Source organism: Monodon monoceros, unplaced genomic scaffold (genome assembly GCF_005190385.1).
Source record: "Monodon monoceros isolate NGI ecotype Baffin Bay Population unplaced genomic scaffold, NGI_Narwhal_1 Super_Scaffold_5, whole genome shotgun sequence".
NCBI classification, from domain to species: domain Eukaryota; kingdom Metazoa; phylum Chordata; class Mammalia; order Artiodactyla; family Monodontidae; genus Monodon; species Monodon monoceros.
In genome coordinates, this window is record NW_021703782.1 from 90,394,448 (window position 1) to 90,412,123 (window position 17,676).

The following is a 17,676-nucleotide window of genomic DNA, read 5'->3' on the forward strand; positions in this document are numbered from 1 at the left end:
AAAAAAAAAAAAAAAAGAATTCCACAGACTGGGTAGCTTATAAACAACAGAAATTTCTTTCTCATAGTTCTGGAGGCTGGAAGTCCAAGATCAGGGTGCAGACACAGTCGGGTGAGGGACCTCTTCTGGGCTGCGGACTTCTTTGTGTCCTCATGTGGCAGAAGAAAGCTCTGTGGGATCTCTTTTTATTAGACTGTTAATGCCTTTGATGAGGGCCCCACCATCAGGACACAATCACCCCCCAAAAGCCCTATCTCCTAATAGCATTACCTTTGGGGGTTAGGATTTCAACATATGAACTGGGGATGGGGGTGGGGGAGGCGGAGCAGACATTCAGACCACAGCAATGGTTCTCTAGATTTGTAAATTATTATGTATAGAAAGATAGTTGAAACAAAGTTTATTTGCCTTTATATAAACATGTGGCATAGAGAGATGTATGCGATGAAGCGAGATCATACATATTAAACATACCTTAATTAACTCAAAGATGCATATTTTTTTCACTGAAATTACGGTATGTCTTAGAACTGAAGCATATCCCATACTAAGTGTCAGCATTTTTTCTTTCTTGGTGATACATAATAACCTTACCATTGGTAGTGTCTCAGAATCAGTGAAGTAAAGGGCACAAGTTCCTAGACAGGTATTGGGGTTTATACAATTTATTGAGGGTGCTCTATTCAAAAAATCCTGTAAGGGAGGGAATCAAGCACGAGAGGGACAGGGACGGAGCCAAACAAAATCTTAGGTCAGGACTAGCCTCTGGCGGATCCATAGGAAGTGGGCTCCAGAGTGCAAGCCCCACTATAGTTTTACTCCCAAATTACTTATTGACTATGGGTTGCCTTTAGAGGGGTCATAACCACCTGGGCAAAGGGCTCCCATCAGCCAAGGATAATTCTCAGGAGAAGTGGGGCAGCTGGTAGCCATTATCAGCCAATAACCACAACAACTGGGGTTTGGGGACCTCCACTTGGTGTAGGGGGTCTGGGGGGACATTACAGCATCTCAGATTCATGGTTCACAGGGCCCAGAGAGTAAAAACCAGCTTCTCTCAAGAAGAATAATCATTCTCCTGTTATAGTGTGATTTCCTAGGTCCTCAATAATAGCCTCAGAGTAGACTCCTCACCAAAGGTACTAGGGCTGTTTCTGCCGGGTCTCCTGAGGACAGGGCAACCAGATGCTGTCAGAAGCCACACATGCCACAGGCACAGAGCTCTTCTGATGTATGTGTGACAGACCCAGCTCCCAAGGGACTCCACAAACTGTTACTATCTGGGGTGGACGAGGGGCAGTAGCCCAGAGGTGAAACCATGAAGTGGGGCATATCTTCTCTGTCCCCTGCCCCACCTTTCTAGAATCTTGTCCCCCCATCTTAGCATCCTTTCCTTTTACCCACTTCACCAACACTCTTCCTCTAGCTGACCTCTAACTTTAAACTGTTCTCAGGATATTTCTTTCTTTTTTTCCCCCCTAAAGAACTTACCTTAAAAAAAGTGTTAGGAATTTGATGTCTTACCACCTGGGTATATCCACATTTTAAAGCCCACTGGGAGAGGATACTGTTTACCATAAGGAAATGAATAACTATTGGTGTAACTGAAGGCATCTGGAGTCCTTTAAATCATTCAGTATGGACAAGCTCCTCATACAAACTACACACATGGGGTGACTGAATAAGAAAACAGAGAAAAGTTGGGAAATACCGAATTCTGCTCTCATCAGTCTAGGCTGTTACTCTTAGCTGATTCTTCCTCTCCTTTCCTGTATCTTGGCTTTCTCTGCACAAAAGAGCAGCTGGGTGGGCATTGCCATGCTCAATCAAGGGCATAGACAAGGATGGAATAATTCCAATATATTAATTTTGCCCATTGCAGTTATAACAACAGTAACAGCAATGACACAATCAACAACTACTGTATGTTTCCTAGGTGTCAGGCCCCTTTCAATCTCCAAGCCTTGTGAAAGAAGTTGTCAGTGGACTTCCTGGTTAATAAGAGGTAAACCTCAATCTTGGGATTCTTTGTTACCTGGATCAGCTTGAGTACACATTAGAGCTGATCTAGAAATGAATGTGAAAATGATGAGAAAAAAATAATTTGTCCAATGCATTCTTTCATAGACTTAGACTCAGCATGGGGGGCGGGGGGTGGGTGGGACTCCGGATCAACTAAGGGAGATGCGGTGACAAAACAGAAGGCTAGGATCCTAAGGATACAGAGCTAAAAGGGAGCTTAGAGACCACACCATTCCAACCTTCTCATTGTACAGGCGAAAAAATTCCATCCCAGGTAAACTGTTCAAAGCCACAGAGTTCCAAGAAGATGATTGTGTGTGTGTGTGTGTGTGTGTGTGTGTGTGTGTGTGTGTGAGAGAGACATGGTTATAAAGGCAGGTGTCAATGAGGAATTTGCTAGGTTTAAGTGAAGGTATCTTAATATGGAAATACAAATTTAATGATAGCTGTAGTTAAATGAAGCTAGGAATGAATAAGAATTAAGATTGGAGAAGGCATGGAGAACAGTATGGAGGTTCCTTAAAAAACTAAAAATAGAACTACCATATGATCCAGCAATCCCACTACTGGGCATATACCCTGAGAAAACCATAATTCAAAAAGACACATGCGGGCTTCCCTGGTGGTGCAGTGGTTGAGAATCTGCCTGCTAATGCAGGGGACATGGGTTCGAGCCCTGGTCTGGGAAGATCCCACAGGCCGCAGAGCAACTAGGCCCGTGAGCCACAACTACTGAGCCTGCGCATCTGGAGCCTGTGCTCCGCAACAAGAGAGGTCACGACAGTGAGAGGCCCGCACATCGCGATGAAGAGTGGCCCCCGCTTGCCACAACTAGAGAAAGCCCTTGCACAGGAATGAAGACCCAACACAGCCAAAAATAAAAATTAAAAAAAAAAAAAAAAGACACATGCACCCCAATGTTCATTGCAGCACTATTTACAATAGCCAGGTCATGGAAGCAACCTAAGTGTTCACTGACAGATGAATGGATAAAGAAGATGTGGTACATATATACAATGGAATACTACTCAGCCATAAAAAGGAATGAAACTGGGTCATTTGTAGAGACGTGGATGGATCTAGAGACTGTCATACAGAGCGAAGTCAGTCAGAAAGAGAAAAACAAATACCGTATGTTAATGCACATATGTGGAACCTAGAAAAATGGTATAGATGAACTGGTTTGCAGGGCAGAAATACAGACACAGATGTAGAGAACAAACATATGGACACCAAGGGGGGTGAAGTGGCAGGGGTGGTGGTGGTGGTGTGATGAATTGGGAGATCAAGATTGACATATATACACTAATATGTATAAAATAGATAACTAATAAGAACCTGCTGTATAAAAAAAATAAAATTCAAAGGAAATAAAACTAAAGAAAATTGAAACAAAAAAAGAAAGAAGAAAAAAAAAAGAGTCATGTACCACAATGTTCACTGCAGCACTATTTACAGTAGCCAGGTCATGGAAGCAACCTAAGTGCCCATCGACAGATGAATGGATAAAGAAGATGTGGCACATGTATACAATGGAATATTACTCAGCCATAAAAAGAAACGAAATTGAGTTATTTGTACTGAGGTGGATGGACCTAGAGTCTGTCATACAGAGTGAAATAAGTCAGAAAGAGAAGAACAAATACCGTATGCTAACACATATATATAGAATCTAAAAAAAAAAAAATGGTTCTGAAGAACCTAGGGGCAGGACAGGAATAAAGACGCAGATGTAGAGAATGGACTTGAGGACACGGGGAGGGGGAAGGGTAAGCTGGGACGAAGTGAGAGAGTGGCATGGACATATATACACTACCAAATGTAAAATAGATAGCTAGTGGGAAGCAGCCGCATAGCACAGGGAGATCAGCTCAGTGCTTTGTGACCACCTAGAGGGGTGGGATAGGGAGGGTGGGAGGGACACACAAGAGGGAGGGGATATGGGGATATATGTATACGTGTAGCTGATTCACTTTGTTATACAGCAGAAACTAACACAACAATGTAAAGCAATTATACTCCAATAAAGATGTTAAAAAAAAAAGAAAACAAAAAAGATTGGAGAAGTCCTTCTAAATGGTAAGTATTCATTTGCTGAGAGCAGATTATCAATCATTCTGAACTCATTTTCCTGAGCAGCTGGTGAGAAGGGCAACCATCACCTCATGGAGGTATGTTCCGGATGGTGGGTACCTGTGATTAGGGCACACATCCAATAGAACATCTTGGCAGGAAATGTGAGAATGGCAGTTTTTATGCCAAAACTGTTGTTTACTATTTTAAGAAGGACGTGCCTACTTCTTTATTTCTCTAGTATTTCTTATCTGCCCAGACTTAGTCTACCAAGGATTTATGAAAGACGATGTGCAGTCCACGAGTCACCTACAAAGGTTAATTTTTGGCCCTTCCCTACCCTACTGTGGTTAAATACTGTCAGATTTTTGAAAGGCCCTAAAACACTGAACATTTTAAAAACTTTGGTCTCTTTTGACGTCTCTAGGATGAAAAATCTTTATTGCGTATGGTACTAGAGGCTGTTGGACCATACAAAAAAAAGTGAAAATAAAGAAATCAGTTCAATATGTTCAAAGAGATTCCATTCTGGCTGGAACAGTAGAAATAAAAACATCATCATCGTTATCCCCATCCTCACTGGAACACTTGCTGTGAACAGGTCCCATACAATCGCCTCATGTACACTATTCCATTTAGTACTCACCTCAACCTTTGAGAGGTATCCATGATAGCCCAGTTTACAGATGAGATAACTGAGCCCCAGAGAGGCCTCTGGCCTGGCAGTGGCTGAGTCATAACTGCAAATCCAGGTTTATCTGACTTTAGAGCCTGTGATTTCTTCCATCACCACACACTGCCCTCACAGAAAGGCTTGAAAGCAAAACATAGTGATTCATCACCTACCTGAATAATAGGGACAGAACTGGCCCTAACATGGAGTAGATTTGTTCTTGGCTGTGGCTACTATTTATCATGCCTGGCTTTGGATTCAGTAGACCAAGTTCTCACCCTCATAATGTGATCTGTGTGGGAGCCGACTATAGACTTGTAAAGTCTACAGAAACCAAGCAGTCTGTGACTTGTTATTATATGTGTTGAAGACAAGCTAGAGAACAATGTAGACAGCTTCGCTCCTTCTAGTTTGTAGATTATAGATGTATTAGATTTGAGCACATTATCTTTCCCTCTTCCAAACCTGCATTTCTAGGCAGGAATAGAAATGTATTCCTGGCCTTATTTGCAATCTTAGGGTTTCCTGTGTGAGTTTGGGCAGAAGTCATTCATGCCGCCATTTCTCCATCTAATAGTTACCAAGCTTCTACTAAGTGCTTGGTAATGTCCTTGGTACTGCATGCACAGGGATGGAAAGCTACCACCCTTTTCCTAGGAAGCTAAGTCTCACGGGAGACAAACACAGGGCTGCTAGGTTTAGCAAATAAAAAATATAGGACACCCAGTTAAATACTACATGGGACATACTTACACTAAAAATTATCCTTTGTTTACCTGAAAGTCAAATTTTACTAGGCACCATGTATTTTATCTGGTACCCTAGGCAGATGTAAAAATCCATCACACCCCACAAAAGATGGTGGCTCTAATGGTTGTGCACACACAGCTCCACAGACACCCAAGAGAAAGAACGCTCTCCCCATCTGGGATAGCCGAGGGAGGCTTCACATGACTGTGTGGGCCCATTTGAAGGAATGGTGTGTGTGCTGGTGATCCTGAAAAAGATTTGACAGGCAGAGATGTGGGGAGGAAATTCCAGATGCAGGGAAGAGTACAGGGTTTGACATAATGATAATGCCTGGGGTCTGTGGGCAATGGCAGGAGGGCAAACATGAACATGAGGGCCAGATCACGATGGGCTTTGGCAGAAAGATGAGTGATTCACAACTTCATTCTGCCATCAATAGGAAACCATCCCGTCTCTACTTTTTCTTCTTATTTTTTCATATAATCAGACGTTGGCTACATTTTCACAAAATGGAAGCCATGGACCCATGTGACCATGAGAGGTAATTTCAGGTAGTAATTTCTGATGATTTGGGGTAGTATGCGGAATGCAGCATTAAATAGCCTTGACTCATTCAGGGAGAATGTTAGTTCTTTTTGTTGTTGTTCAATTTAAAACTCTTAATTTTATTTTTATGAGTACACTTAAAAAATTAATAGGCTTTTTTTCTTAAGAGTTTTAGGTTTAAGAGATATTGAGCAGAACGTACAGGGAGTTTCCATATACCCCCTCTTGATACCTTTTTTATTCTCTTTCAATGCTGATCACTCAAGAAGGAAGTCTTAATTTGGTGCTATTCTATCTTTAACACCTCTCTAATAGTTGTTCATCCTGTTGGAAGAGAGAAAGAAAAGAGAGGAGGAGAGGGGAGGGGAAAAGAGGGGAGGGGAGGGGAGGGGAGAGTAAGCACTCAGCCTTTGAGTCTTTGACTGGCCACATACCAAATTTCATCATTGAATGATTTTGTTTCAATGTATTTGCTTATTAAGTTTTTTTTTTTTTTTTACTTCTGAGAACAATACTGGTCTTCTATTCAAGGTATGTTGACAGATGGATAAAAAATGGATAATGGATAAAGAAGATGTGGTATGTAATACACAATGGAATACTACTCAGCCATAAAAAAGAAGGAAATATTGCCATTTGCAGCAACATGGATGGACCTAGAGATTATCATACTAAGTGAAGTAAATCAGACAGAGAAAGGCAAATACCATATGATATCACTTATATGTGGAATCTAAAAAAATGATACAAACGAAGTTATTTACAAAATGGAAATAGACTCACAGACATAGAAAACAAACTTATGGTTACCAAAGGGAAAAGGGTGGGGGAGGGATAAATTAGGAGTTTGGGATTAAAATATACACACACACACACACACACACACATATATATATATATATATATATACAGATATATAATAGATAACCAACAAGGACCTACTGTATAGCACAGGGAGCTATACTCAATATCTTGTAATAAATAATGTATAATGGAAAAGAATCTAAAAACGAATATATATATGTATGTGTGTGTGTGTATGTACATATATATCTGAATCACTGTGCTGTATACCTGAAACTAATATAAATCAACTATTTTTCAATAATAATTTTAGAAAAAGGTGTGTTTATAAAAAGATTTGTTGCAAAATAAATGTATTCATATACAACTAGTGAATAGGAGAAGTAAATGAAAATTAAATTGGCAGGCAAACGACAAAAGCTTGGAAAATTTAGGGCTAAGGAATCCTGGCTGAGGTTGCATTCTTACCTGGTGACAAGTTCCCACCCAGGCTTTTCAACATTGATGGAGGAGTTTTCTGGAGAAAAGCCCCATTGTTTTTAGGAAAATGAATAAGGCTCATCTGGGGGAGCAGTGGCTTTATAGAAATCCAGTACAGTCTGCCCTTCATATTCATGGGTCCTGCATCTGCAGATAAAACCAGATACATGTAGAAAATATTTTAAAAAAATTCCAGAAAGTTCCAAACAGCAAAACTTGAATTTGCTGCATGAAAGCAACTATTTACACAGCATTTATATTGTATTTACATCTATTTATATAATTTACATTGTTTTAGGTAATATAAGTAATCTAGACATGATCTAAAGTATCAGCAGAATGTCTGCAGGTTATATACAAAGTCCATGCCGTTTTATATAAGGGACTTGAGCATCCATGGATTTTGGTATCTGAGGGAGGTGTTGGAATTAATCCTCCATGGGTACCAAGGGGGCTGTTACTGATATCATAGGTTTGCTTGAGGATTAAATGAGATAGTGTGTGAAATTAATAAGCCTCATTACTGATCCTAAGAGTTGCAAATTGTTTTTGTCATTCCTCTTTGGTTCTAATGCCTCACTGATGGTTTGTTTGTTTTTAGTGTTTCCTTGCTTTATTTAACAACCATCATAGCAGGAACTTCCCTTGTGGTCCAGTGGTTAAGAATCTACCTTCCAATGCAAGGGATGCAGGTTTGATCCCTGGTCGGGGAACTAAGATCCCACATGCCATGGGATAACTGCGTGCTCGCGCTCCACAACTAGAGCCCACACACCACGACTAGAGAGAAGCCTGCACACTGCAACTAAGATCTGACGCAGCCAAATAAATAAATATTAAAAAAAAAAAAAACAAAAAACCATCACAGCAAACAAACAACAGGCTCGATACCCTTTGGTTCTACAGTGACCATGGGTTTCCACTGAAATGCAGTTTAAATTTAGCAAAGTCATTTTGGTGTCCATCAGGTTAAAACAGAATTTCACAGTTATCTTACAAGCTTGCTTTAAGGCTTAATTTGCATTTATAAAAGAAGTTTTAAAGCTTCCCATGAATGTTTGTGAAGTGATAAGAATTCTAGTTAACAAGATATTGTTGCCCACTTGGTACTGCATGGTTTTGCTTAGCTTAATATTAAGAATCAATTAAAACCAAATTATTATCCAAGCAGGGACAATCCTAGGTTTTTCAGAGAGAAAAATGAGGATAAAAACATCAGCCTTCTCTGCCTCACAAGGTTATTTTTGGAAAGAAATGACGTAATGCTGTGAACGGCTGCACAAAACCGTTACTGTGCTGTACAAAGTTTGATTATTACCCTCACTGTAGAGTTGGGCCTCACTCATGTTTGTAAAACAATCCTTTGATGGACTTTATCAGTGGGGCTCAAATGTGAGTGTGCACCCAGTTGGTAGACTGGATTCCTCAGTCTACCAACAAGGTGGGAAGGCCTAGGCAAGATGCAGAGGAGTCAACATAAGTAACTCAGTGTCATTTCAAGGGTGCTGCTTCAAGGTGGGGATGTGCCTTCTGGGCTAACAACAAGACTACAGATTAGTGCTGGTCTCCATGGTCAATGAGGTTAGCTAAACGTGGTGTATTTAGTATGTGTACACCTTCTTGCAACAGCTACTTAATTAAATACAAAGTAGAAAATAAAAAGAACAATCTGGGGCTTCTCTGGTGGCGCAGTGGTTGAGAGTCCGCCTGCCGATGCAGGGGACACGGGTTCGTGCCCCGGTCCGGGAAGATCCCACATGCCGCGGAGCGGCTGGGCCCGTGAGCCATGGCCGCTGAGCCTGCGCGTCTGGAGCCGGTGCTCTGCAACGGGAGAGGCCACAACAGTGAGAGGCCTGCGTACCACAAAAAAAAAAAAAAGAATAATCTGGGTTCCTCCCATGATCGCCCCCCAACCTGACCCAGCTTTTGATTCAGGGTACCTAGAGGCGAGTGGGGGGTGTCTGAGAATGTGCATTTCTACCAAGTTCCCAGGTGATGCTCCTGGTCCCAGAGCCTCACGTTGAGAACCCCTATACCTAGTCATCCCTGACAAAGATGAAACCCTTATAGCAATGACTTTCAGTCATGACTCGCCAGAACCCACGGTGAGAAATATATTTTACATTGTGACCCTAGCATAAACATACATATAACTAAACGTGTTTCACGAAATAATACTCATCATTAATGCAGTAAATATACTCCGATATTTTTTGTTTGGTTTTAAGAAAATGCCTACTACATTGCATTTTATGAACCATCATTGGGTCCTATCTCAGCTAGAAAACACTGTTAGTGCTTGATAAATAAATATGGCACTGGTAAAAATGCACAATGCAGCATTAGACAAGGTGGCAGAAATTAAGTGATGTCCCATTCTCTATTCCTCTCAAAATAGAAAGGCCATTATCAAAGTATGGACACTTCTTCTCCTTTTTTTTTTTTTTTTTTTTTTGCGGTACGCGGGCCTCTCACTGTTGTGGCCTCTTCCGTTGCGGAGCACAGGCTCCGGACGCGCAGGCTCAGCGGCCACGGCTCACGGGCCCAGCCGCTCCGCGGCATGTGGGATCTTCCCGGACCGGGGCACGAACCCGTGTCCCCTGCATTGGCAGGCGGACTCTCAACCACTGTGCCACCAGGGAAGCCCCTTTCTTCTACTCTTAAGCAAGAGAAATTATGTTGAGACCTTGGCTGATGAAAGTGAGATGGAGAAGACTTTGGTTTCCAGGGAATTCTCTGGGACGCCAACACGTATCCTCTTTTACTGCTGACATGGAAGGCAGGACTCAAATAACAACGAAGAAAATGAAACATCTTCTTGTTCCATCAAGTACAGAGATGCTACAGAACGTAAAACGCTGGAGGCTGTCTGGGTGATTCCATCCATGGCACATCTGGGCATGGAATTCATCCTCCATCCTGCTTCTCTTCTCCAAAGACAACTTTGGGGGTGCCCTTTCCAGAGGCCAGTGACTTGCACAAGTTGACTGGTTACAGGTGGTCCTTGACTATCATTGCTCCAACGTGCACACATTCCACGTTCATGCACAGAACTCCATCTTTCCACTGCCACCAGCCATAGAATGATTTCCTAGCCATCTTCCCTACAGTAGCCTGTGCTCTGGGGATGGGTGGAGGCCTTAGCCAAGGTGATGGAAATGAGATAGGCTGGGACCTGGGACCTTTTACTGGAGTGCTTGCACCTGGATAAATCTCTCCTTGAGCAACAAAATACAAAGAAACTATAAATAATTGCACGCATGTGCAGTTGGTGTAATTATGAACAATAAGGTACAGAAAGGTCACAAACCAACTGCCATTTCTGAGGTGCAGAGAACAAAAGCAGGGCACTTCGCATCATGCCTGCACACAGCACCACCACGGAGGCAGGCAGACCGCCCAAGCTACCCCTCCTGCCCAACCCACCTTTCTGCCCCTACCCTCACTCCATTTAAGGAACCAGCTTCGTTTGCTACCCACTCCCAAGGGCAAATGTTTCTTATTTTTGCTCCCTCGTACTGCAGCATGAGTCCCAGTAAAATCTTGCCTGAATTTCTCATCTGGCCTCATCAATTTCTATTGGTTAAAGAGTCCAAGGACCCAGGTCGGTAACAGGAATATTCACTCTCCTGTACTAATGCCAGTGCTAGTCTAGGCCCAAGGGCCTCAGTCTGGCCCACAGCTCCCTGGCCACACTCTTTGACCTTCCAGCAGTCTGGCCCTTTAGAGCGGGCTAGCTCCAAGCTGAGATCCCTGGCATGGAAATCTCATCCGGCCCAGCCTCTGTCTAAGCCTTACTCACATATCACCTGGGCTCCATAGAATGGCATGTCTGGGGAATGCCGGAGAGTGACAGCTTCAGGCCCCACCAGGCTCTTGCTTTGGTGGAGAGAGGAACTCTTCTTCCTTTGTCCTGGTATATCTGGGCCCAAAGATTTAAAGTTTAGGAGCCATAAAACCTTCCATCCTCACCCCGGTGGTGAGGTCAGGCTAGTGGGAAACAGAAATGCCAGGCTTGATTTTTTTCAGGCAGACAAGCAGTGAGACCTGCCCGCAACCTCAAACAAGCCTTCAAGCCTTCATGAAGGCTTCCATCTGCCCCACTGAGGTGGAGTCTGGGCTGGAAAGTGGCGGCATTGTTACCAAAACAACTGGGTTAGCTGCCAAGAGACACAACCAAACAGAAGAGCAGGAGAAGGAAGGATTCCTTGCTTGCAGCAAGTCAGGAGAACACTGGGGATCTTTCCCAAAGCAGTGTCTCCCCAGCTGCAAAATTGGGAAAGTTTTAAGCTAAGGGTACATGCATATTTATGAAGGGGCTTGAGCTGAAGAGAATTCAACACAGAAAAGAGAGTTCAACACAGAGTCCAAGCTTTAGTTGAGTGAAGTCAGGAGGGTCAGCAGAGGTCACCATCCTCCATCCTCTTTCCTTAGGCCCCAACCAATCTGGGGTCTCAGCATAGTTACATCCTCCACCTGGTAGGGGTCTTAATTCCTGCAGAACTCAAAGATCTGTATCAGACTGTGATGTATATCCCTTGAGGAGGAACTAGGGCTCTATTTTATCTTTGAACTATTGTTTCTTGACTACTTTTCATTCCTTTGTTCCCTTAAGATCATTAATTACTGAGACCTGGTCAAGGGCAAGCATTATGGCCAGGCTTAGATCACAAAATGGTTTAGGCCTAAAAGGGCTTCTCTTATGTCAAAAAGCTGCAACTGTATACTGTATCTCCCTACTGTATTGCACGGGGAACTAGATTCGATATCCTGGGACAAACCACAATGGAAAAGAACATGAAAAAGAATGTATATAGACGTATAATGGAATCACTTTGCTTGTACAGCAGAAATTACACATTGTAAATGAGCTATACTTCAATAAAATAAAATTTTAAAAAAGCTATATCTGGTTCTTTTCCTTTGGGGGCGCCCTACTCTGCCTAAGGCATCACTAAAAATAATTAAGATTTTTTAGTAAAAAAGAAAAAAAAAACTTTCTTGGAATCAAAACGATCTTCTAATCTCCAAGTCCCAGGGTTTTTAACCTTGTGACCTGTGATTTTCATAAAACACTTCCTCATTTTTAAGACATCAGGTCAACAGTCATTTCATGGGAAAGCACTCCCAGGTCACATCATGGTCAAGTAGGTATAACACGCGCTCACAAAACACTAGTGCTTCTCCCCTATAGCCACGTTGGGGAGGCATCTTAAAAAATAAATTTTATATTTTGGAATAATTTTGGATTTACAGAAAAGCTGCAGAGAGAGTAAAGAGAGTTCCCATATACCTCGCACTCAGTCCCCTGATGTTAATAAACTATCATAGTATATGTCAAAACTAAGAAACCAACACTGGTATGTTACTGAGGACTAAACACCAGATTTTACTTGCATTTCACCATTTTTTTCCACTTATGCCCCTTTCTGCTCTAGGTTCCCATTCAGGGTTCCATATTGAATTTAGTTTCGTGTCTTCTGGATCTCCTCTGGTCTGGGCATTGGGCTGAATACCAGCAAATCAGAGATGAGAAAGAGAACATGCTCCCATCCTAAGAGAGTGTTTCAGCTTAAACATCCTAAGGGTCAAGATAAGCAACTCAGGGTTAAAGAAAGGTCAAGAGAGCTGTACCCCTCGCTGCTCCCTGCGGGAGTCCTCCTCTGTTTGTCCTTTCCTTAGTGAGGCAAACATTGATTAACTGATACTTGCATTTCAAGGGACTGAGATCAATTCATCATTCAGAAGAAGTACAACAGCCTTTTTATGACAGTTTGCTTTTAACCTTTTGCTAGTTTTTTTTTTTTTTTTTTTTCGGTACGCGGGCCTCTCACCGTTGTGGCCTCTCCCGCTGCGGAGCAGAGGCTCCGGACGCGCAGGCTCAGCGGCCATGGCTCACGGGCCCAGCCGCTCCACGGCATGTGGGATCCTCCTGGACCCGGGCACGAACCCACGCCTCCTGCATCGGCAGGCGGACTCTCAGCCACTGCGCCACCAGGGAAGCCCCCAACCTCTTGCTCTTGAGCTAACATTTAATTGTGAGATCAAGGAGCTTGAATACTCCAGGTGCACATTATTTCACATTTTAACATCTTTGAAATTGAGATGCCCCTGACAAGGAGTGGCATCTCACAATCACAGTGGACCAGGTGGCAGGTTTGACTTGGTTGTCACTGTCTGTGTGTGCACAGACTCGGCCGAAGCTATTCATATGTGGTCACCTGAGTCAATTTAGGAGCCTTGTTGATGCCCTATAGGTCGAGTTTAAAATGTCTTTTAAAAGAATACACTGTCAGTATTGAAATGAAAAGTTACTGTGGATGCAGGAAGGCCTGAACACACAGCAGGAGGATATACATTTGGGACCCGGTAAAGGGACTAGTCATTGTTGGAGGCAAGACTGCAAATCCCTGTTTTCTTGGAATGCAGCAACCCAGTGCTTTACAGGACCCAGGAAAGGAAGTTGTATTACATTGTGTTACTGAGATATATGTAAATGAGACATTTCACCACATGCCAGGGCAGTGCTCCTGAAGGGAGAAGAAATTCCTATAAAACCCCTAGAAGAGATGAAGGAAATTTCAAAGCACTGGATTCTTCTGGGAAAATTTGGGCAAGTCATTTTGAAACAGGATGGAAGGGGGCAGGGCACAACCTTTAAAAGAATGACATAGCCCGAGGACATGACATAAACTGATTAGAACCAAATAGGTCCAAGATGGCAGACGAGTCGATTTCCACTAGACCTTGAGCCTCAGTATATGCATATTGTAACACATCAGCAAGCTAAATGACATACCCACAGGCGCCATGACAGTTCCAAGGCCAACCATAAGGGTCAAAAAGTGGGCGGTACCCAATTCCTGAAAATCCCAATCCCTTCTCCAAAATAGTTGGAATACTCCTCCCACTCATTAGCCTATGAAATTATCCACCCCTATAAAAACTGACAACCCCCATACCCTGGTGCCACTCTGGCCTTCTGAGATGGCCTACACTCTGTCTGTGGAGGGTGTTTCTCCCAAGGCCTCTTGCCTTCTGAGATGGCCCACACTCTGTCTGGGGAGTGTGTTTCTCTCTAAATAAATCCACTTCTTACCTATCACTTTGTCTCTCACTGAATTATTTCTCCAATGAGACATCAAGAACCTGAAATTCATTAAGTTCTGAGGCTAGGTGTGTGGTCTCAGTTAAAGGAACATGGGTTTAAGTCCTAATCTGGGTTTTGGCTGGGTTTGAGTCCTGGCCCGTGGGTTCAATTCCCAATCTGAGTTGCATGGTTTCAATTTAACTAGATTGTGTCTTCTATTCTCTGTAAGAAGAGAGGGATAAAAGTAGTACCTCATTTGTAGGTACTGGTGTCCTGGATCTAAATCTTAGGCAGCTCACAGGAGCCTATTAGGCCCATCTTTTCCCAGCTCCATGTTTAGTGACATCATTTGGTAGCTTGAAATCTACCAAGTATTTACACCAACGAAATTGGCAATCACTACAAACTGGAACTTTTTTCTTCCCAGAGCCAATTAAACATTTATTAGTACATGGCTACTTACAGGATTGTTGCAAAGGTTAAACGGGGTGATGGATGCAAAAGGCTTGAAACTGAGCAGGATCCTGTGAGCCTCCTGGGCACAAAAGCCTTTCTGTGTCCCGTTTCTTGTTTGTAGGAAATACGCTTCATTCAGCCTCCATGACCTTCCCTGAGTTCCAAGGGGCAGGTTCAGATAGTTGCTAATCAGGGAAGGGAGGGGATGCGGAGACAAGGGAGGAGGAGTCAAGAAACAATAGTGCGAGGCTTCCCTGGTGGTGCAGTGGTTGAGAGCCCGCCTGCCGATGCAGGGGACGCGGGTTCATGCCCCCGTCCGTGCAGATCCCACATGCTGCGGAGCGGTTGGGCCCGTGAGCCATGGCCGCTGAGCCTGCGCGTCTGTGCTCCGCAACGGGAGAGGCCACACAGTGAGAGGCCCGCCTACCGCAAAAAACAAAAACAAACAAACAAACAAAACAATAGTGTGGCCTTGGGACGAGGTCCCGGTTCCTGCTCAAGGGATATACATAACAATATCTATGAGCTGTTTTGCAGATACAATAAGTCCCTTACATACGAATGAGTTCCATTCCGAAAGTGTGTTCCTAGGTCCACTTTTGTTCATAAGTCCAACCAAGTTAGCCTTGGTACCCAACTAACACAACTGGCTTTAGAATACTGTACTGTAATAGGTTTATAATACTTTTCACACAAATAATACATAACAAACACAAAAATAAAGAAAACGTTTAATCTTACAGTACAATACCTTGAAAATTAAAGTAGTACCAGCTACATCACCACTGCTTTTACACTTGCTTCTGGACATCCTGGGCTTGAAATAAAGATACCGTGCTACTGTACTCTATACAGTTCTGTAAAGTACGCAAAAGCACAACCACTTGTAGAGGATGCACGCACGTGACGACGTACGCCAGACACGTGAACTAACTTACGTGATTGCACATGCGAACTCACGTTTGCGTCTTTGAAAGTTCACAACTTGAAGGTTCGTATGTCAGGGACTTACTGTACTGAAACCGCCACCAGGTGGAAGAAGTTTACTGCATGCCCACAAGCATGCAGACCCCAGAGCAGCTGGAATCAGAAAGTTGATGATACTGGTTCCCAGTCACCTCACCACCAACCGGTCAGAAGAATGTCCACGAGTTGATCGCACCCTCCTCTTTGAACCATTTACTATAAAACTCCTCACTACCCCCTCCAGGTCAGGACACACAGTTTTGAGGGCATTAGCCCACTGTGGCCCCCTTTGCCCAGCAAAGCAGTAAAGCAATTCTTTTCTACTTCATCCAAAACTGTCTCCAAGATTCCATTCAGTATCAGTGTACAGAGGCTGAATTTCGGCTACAGGCCTGGCATATTGCCTAGCATGTAATAAGTTTTTATATATGTAAGCATAGCTGTTTATATGTGCTTTTATCCAATGACACATTTCTAATATAAGGTGATATACTGGAGAATTTTGTACTACAAACAATGACTCAGTTGGGAAGAGGCCTCTATGTATTTGGAGTGCACCAGGCCAATAAGACATTTATTTGTTTCTTGATTGCTGAGGTGGATCCCATCTTCCACAATCTCTGGAAAACTTTCTCACTGAGCTGGTATTACTTAGCTGTGCAGGGCCTCTGCTGTGAGGGACGCTGCCTAAGGAATGTGCTCAGAGTAAGTGGAAAGGCCAAGTGAGAGAATGCAAATGACACAATCTCTGATAGCCTAAGAGTTCCAACAATTTTTGCAGTGAGATTGCAATATGGAATTCAACCTGTAAAGCATTAGGAGAGAGATCAATAGAACACTACAATGTTTGCTGGAAATAAAAACACAAACACATTCACGGTGGCCTTTTAAAACGTTGCAAGTATGTTTTGTCTTGGAGATCAGCTTACATTAGTTCTCGAATCTTTTCTTCCAGTTTTTTAGCATCAGTTCCACAAAGTTCAAAAATCTGTTCACAGATACACAAAGGTGAAATATTTATTGGTTCAAATACGGCAAAGATGAAGCTTTAAGGAATTTTGTTCCCGTTTATAAACTTATTCTCTACTCATTTCCGTCATCTGCAAGATACTTTAAACATACGTTTAAACATTAAATCTCTGATGCTTTAATTATTTGGCACCTTTTCAAAATTGTTTATGCTAATATTTTGCCAGATTTATATAACTGTCCACGATGTTCCTCTAAACTAAGATCTAAAACATATCACGTTGTTGGAAATGAGGAAACCCAATCACTGAAACTTCTCAGAGCGTTTATACACTGATCTGGAGGGCTTGTTAATTCATACACATGATCCCCCGAAATCAAATGGCTTGTGATTTCCCATGCCCTGACTTTAGCCCAGGTAACAGTAGTTTAATTAATTGATTCACAGAAGCACATTTTCTTTTCAAATTCTCACATCTCTGAATCAGGATGCATTTCACAGGGGATGGTATATTTTATTTGGAACACTTTTCAGTAGGAGATAAAATAAGGGTGCCTCTGTCAATGCGCATCTTATGTTTGATGAAATATGGAAGTTAGAGACCGTTAACTATTCATGATCAGTTTAGTACCAGTTGTATGAGGTGGGTGGAGAGAAGGAAGAGTGTGGGTAAAATGAGGCTGAGATTGGGTGAAGACTTGAGTTTCCAGTGAGGGAGGTTTCAGCAGCCAGAAATGGTGTTAGGACATTGGGGGCAGGGGTTAGAAAAGTCTAGAACTAACTTCAGTGCTCAGTGTGCAGCAGAGAAGAAACTATGCCCACATCTAACGATTCTGCTTCCCCTTA

The 17,676-nt window shown here is 42.8% G+C and overlaps 1 protein-coding gene across 4 annotated transcripts in view; it reads right to left on the minus strand.

Moving 5' to 3' along the window:
• TXNDC8 (thioredoxin domain containing 8) overlaps positions 1–17,676 on the minus strand; it is an 80,693-nt gene that overhangs the window by 17,640 nt on the left and 45,377 nt on the right. The window contains exons 5-6 of one of the 4 annotated variants that reach the window (XR_003790848.1): positions 16,790–16,848; positions 7,337–7,495 (exon numbers count right to left, since the gene is read on the minus strand). Coding sequence is in view for 1 of the 4 variants with exons in the window: in XM_029203410.1 (XP_029059243.1) it covers positions 16,786–16,848 (63 nt within the window). In the remaining 3 variants the exon portion in view is untranslated. Of the gene's footprint in view, positions 1–7,336; positions 7,496–16,744; positions 16,849–17,676 lie in introns of those variants that run through there. The other 3 variants (XR_003790850.1, XM_029203410.1, XR_003790849.1) reach the window with 3 other exon arrangements.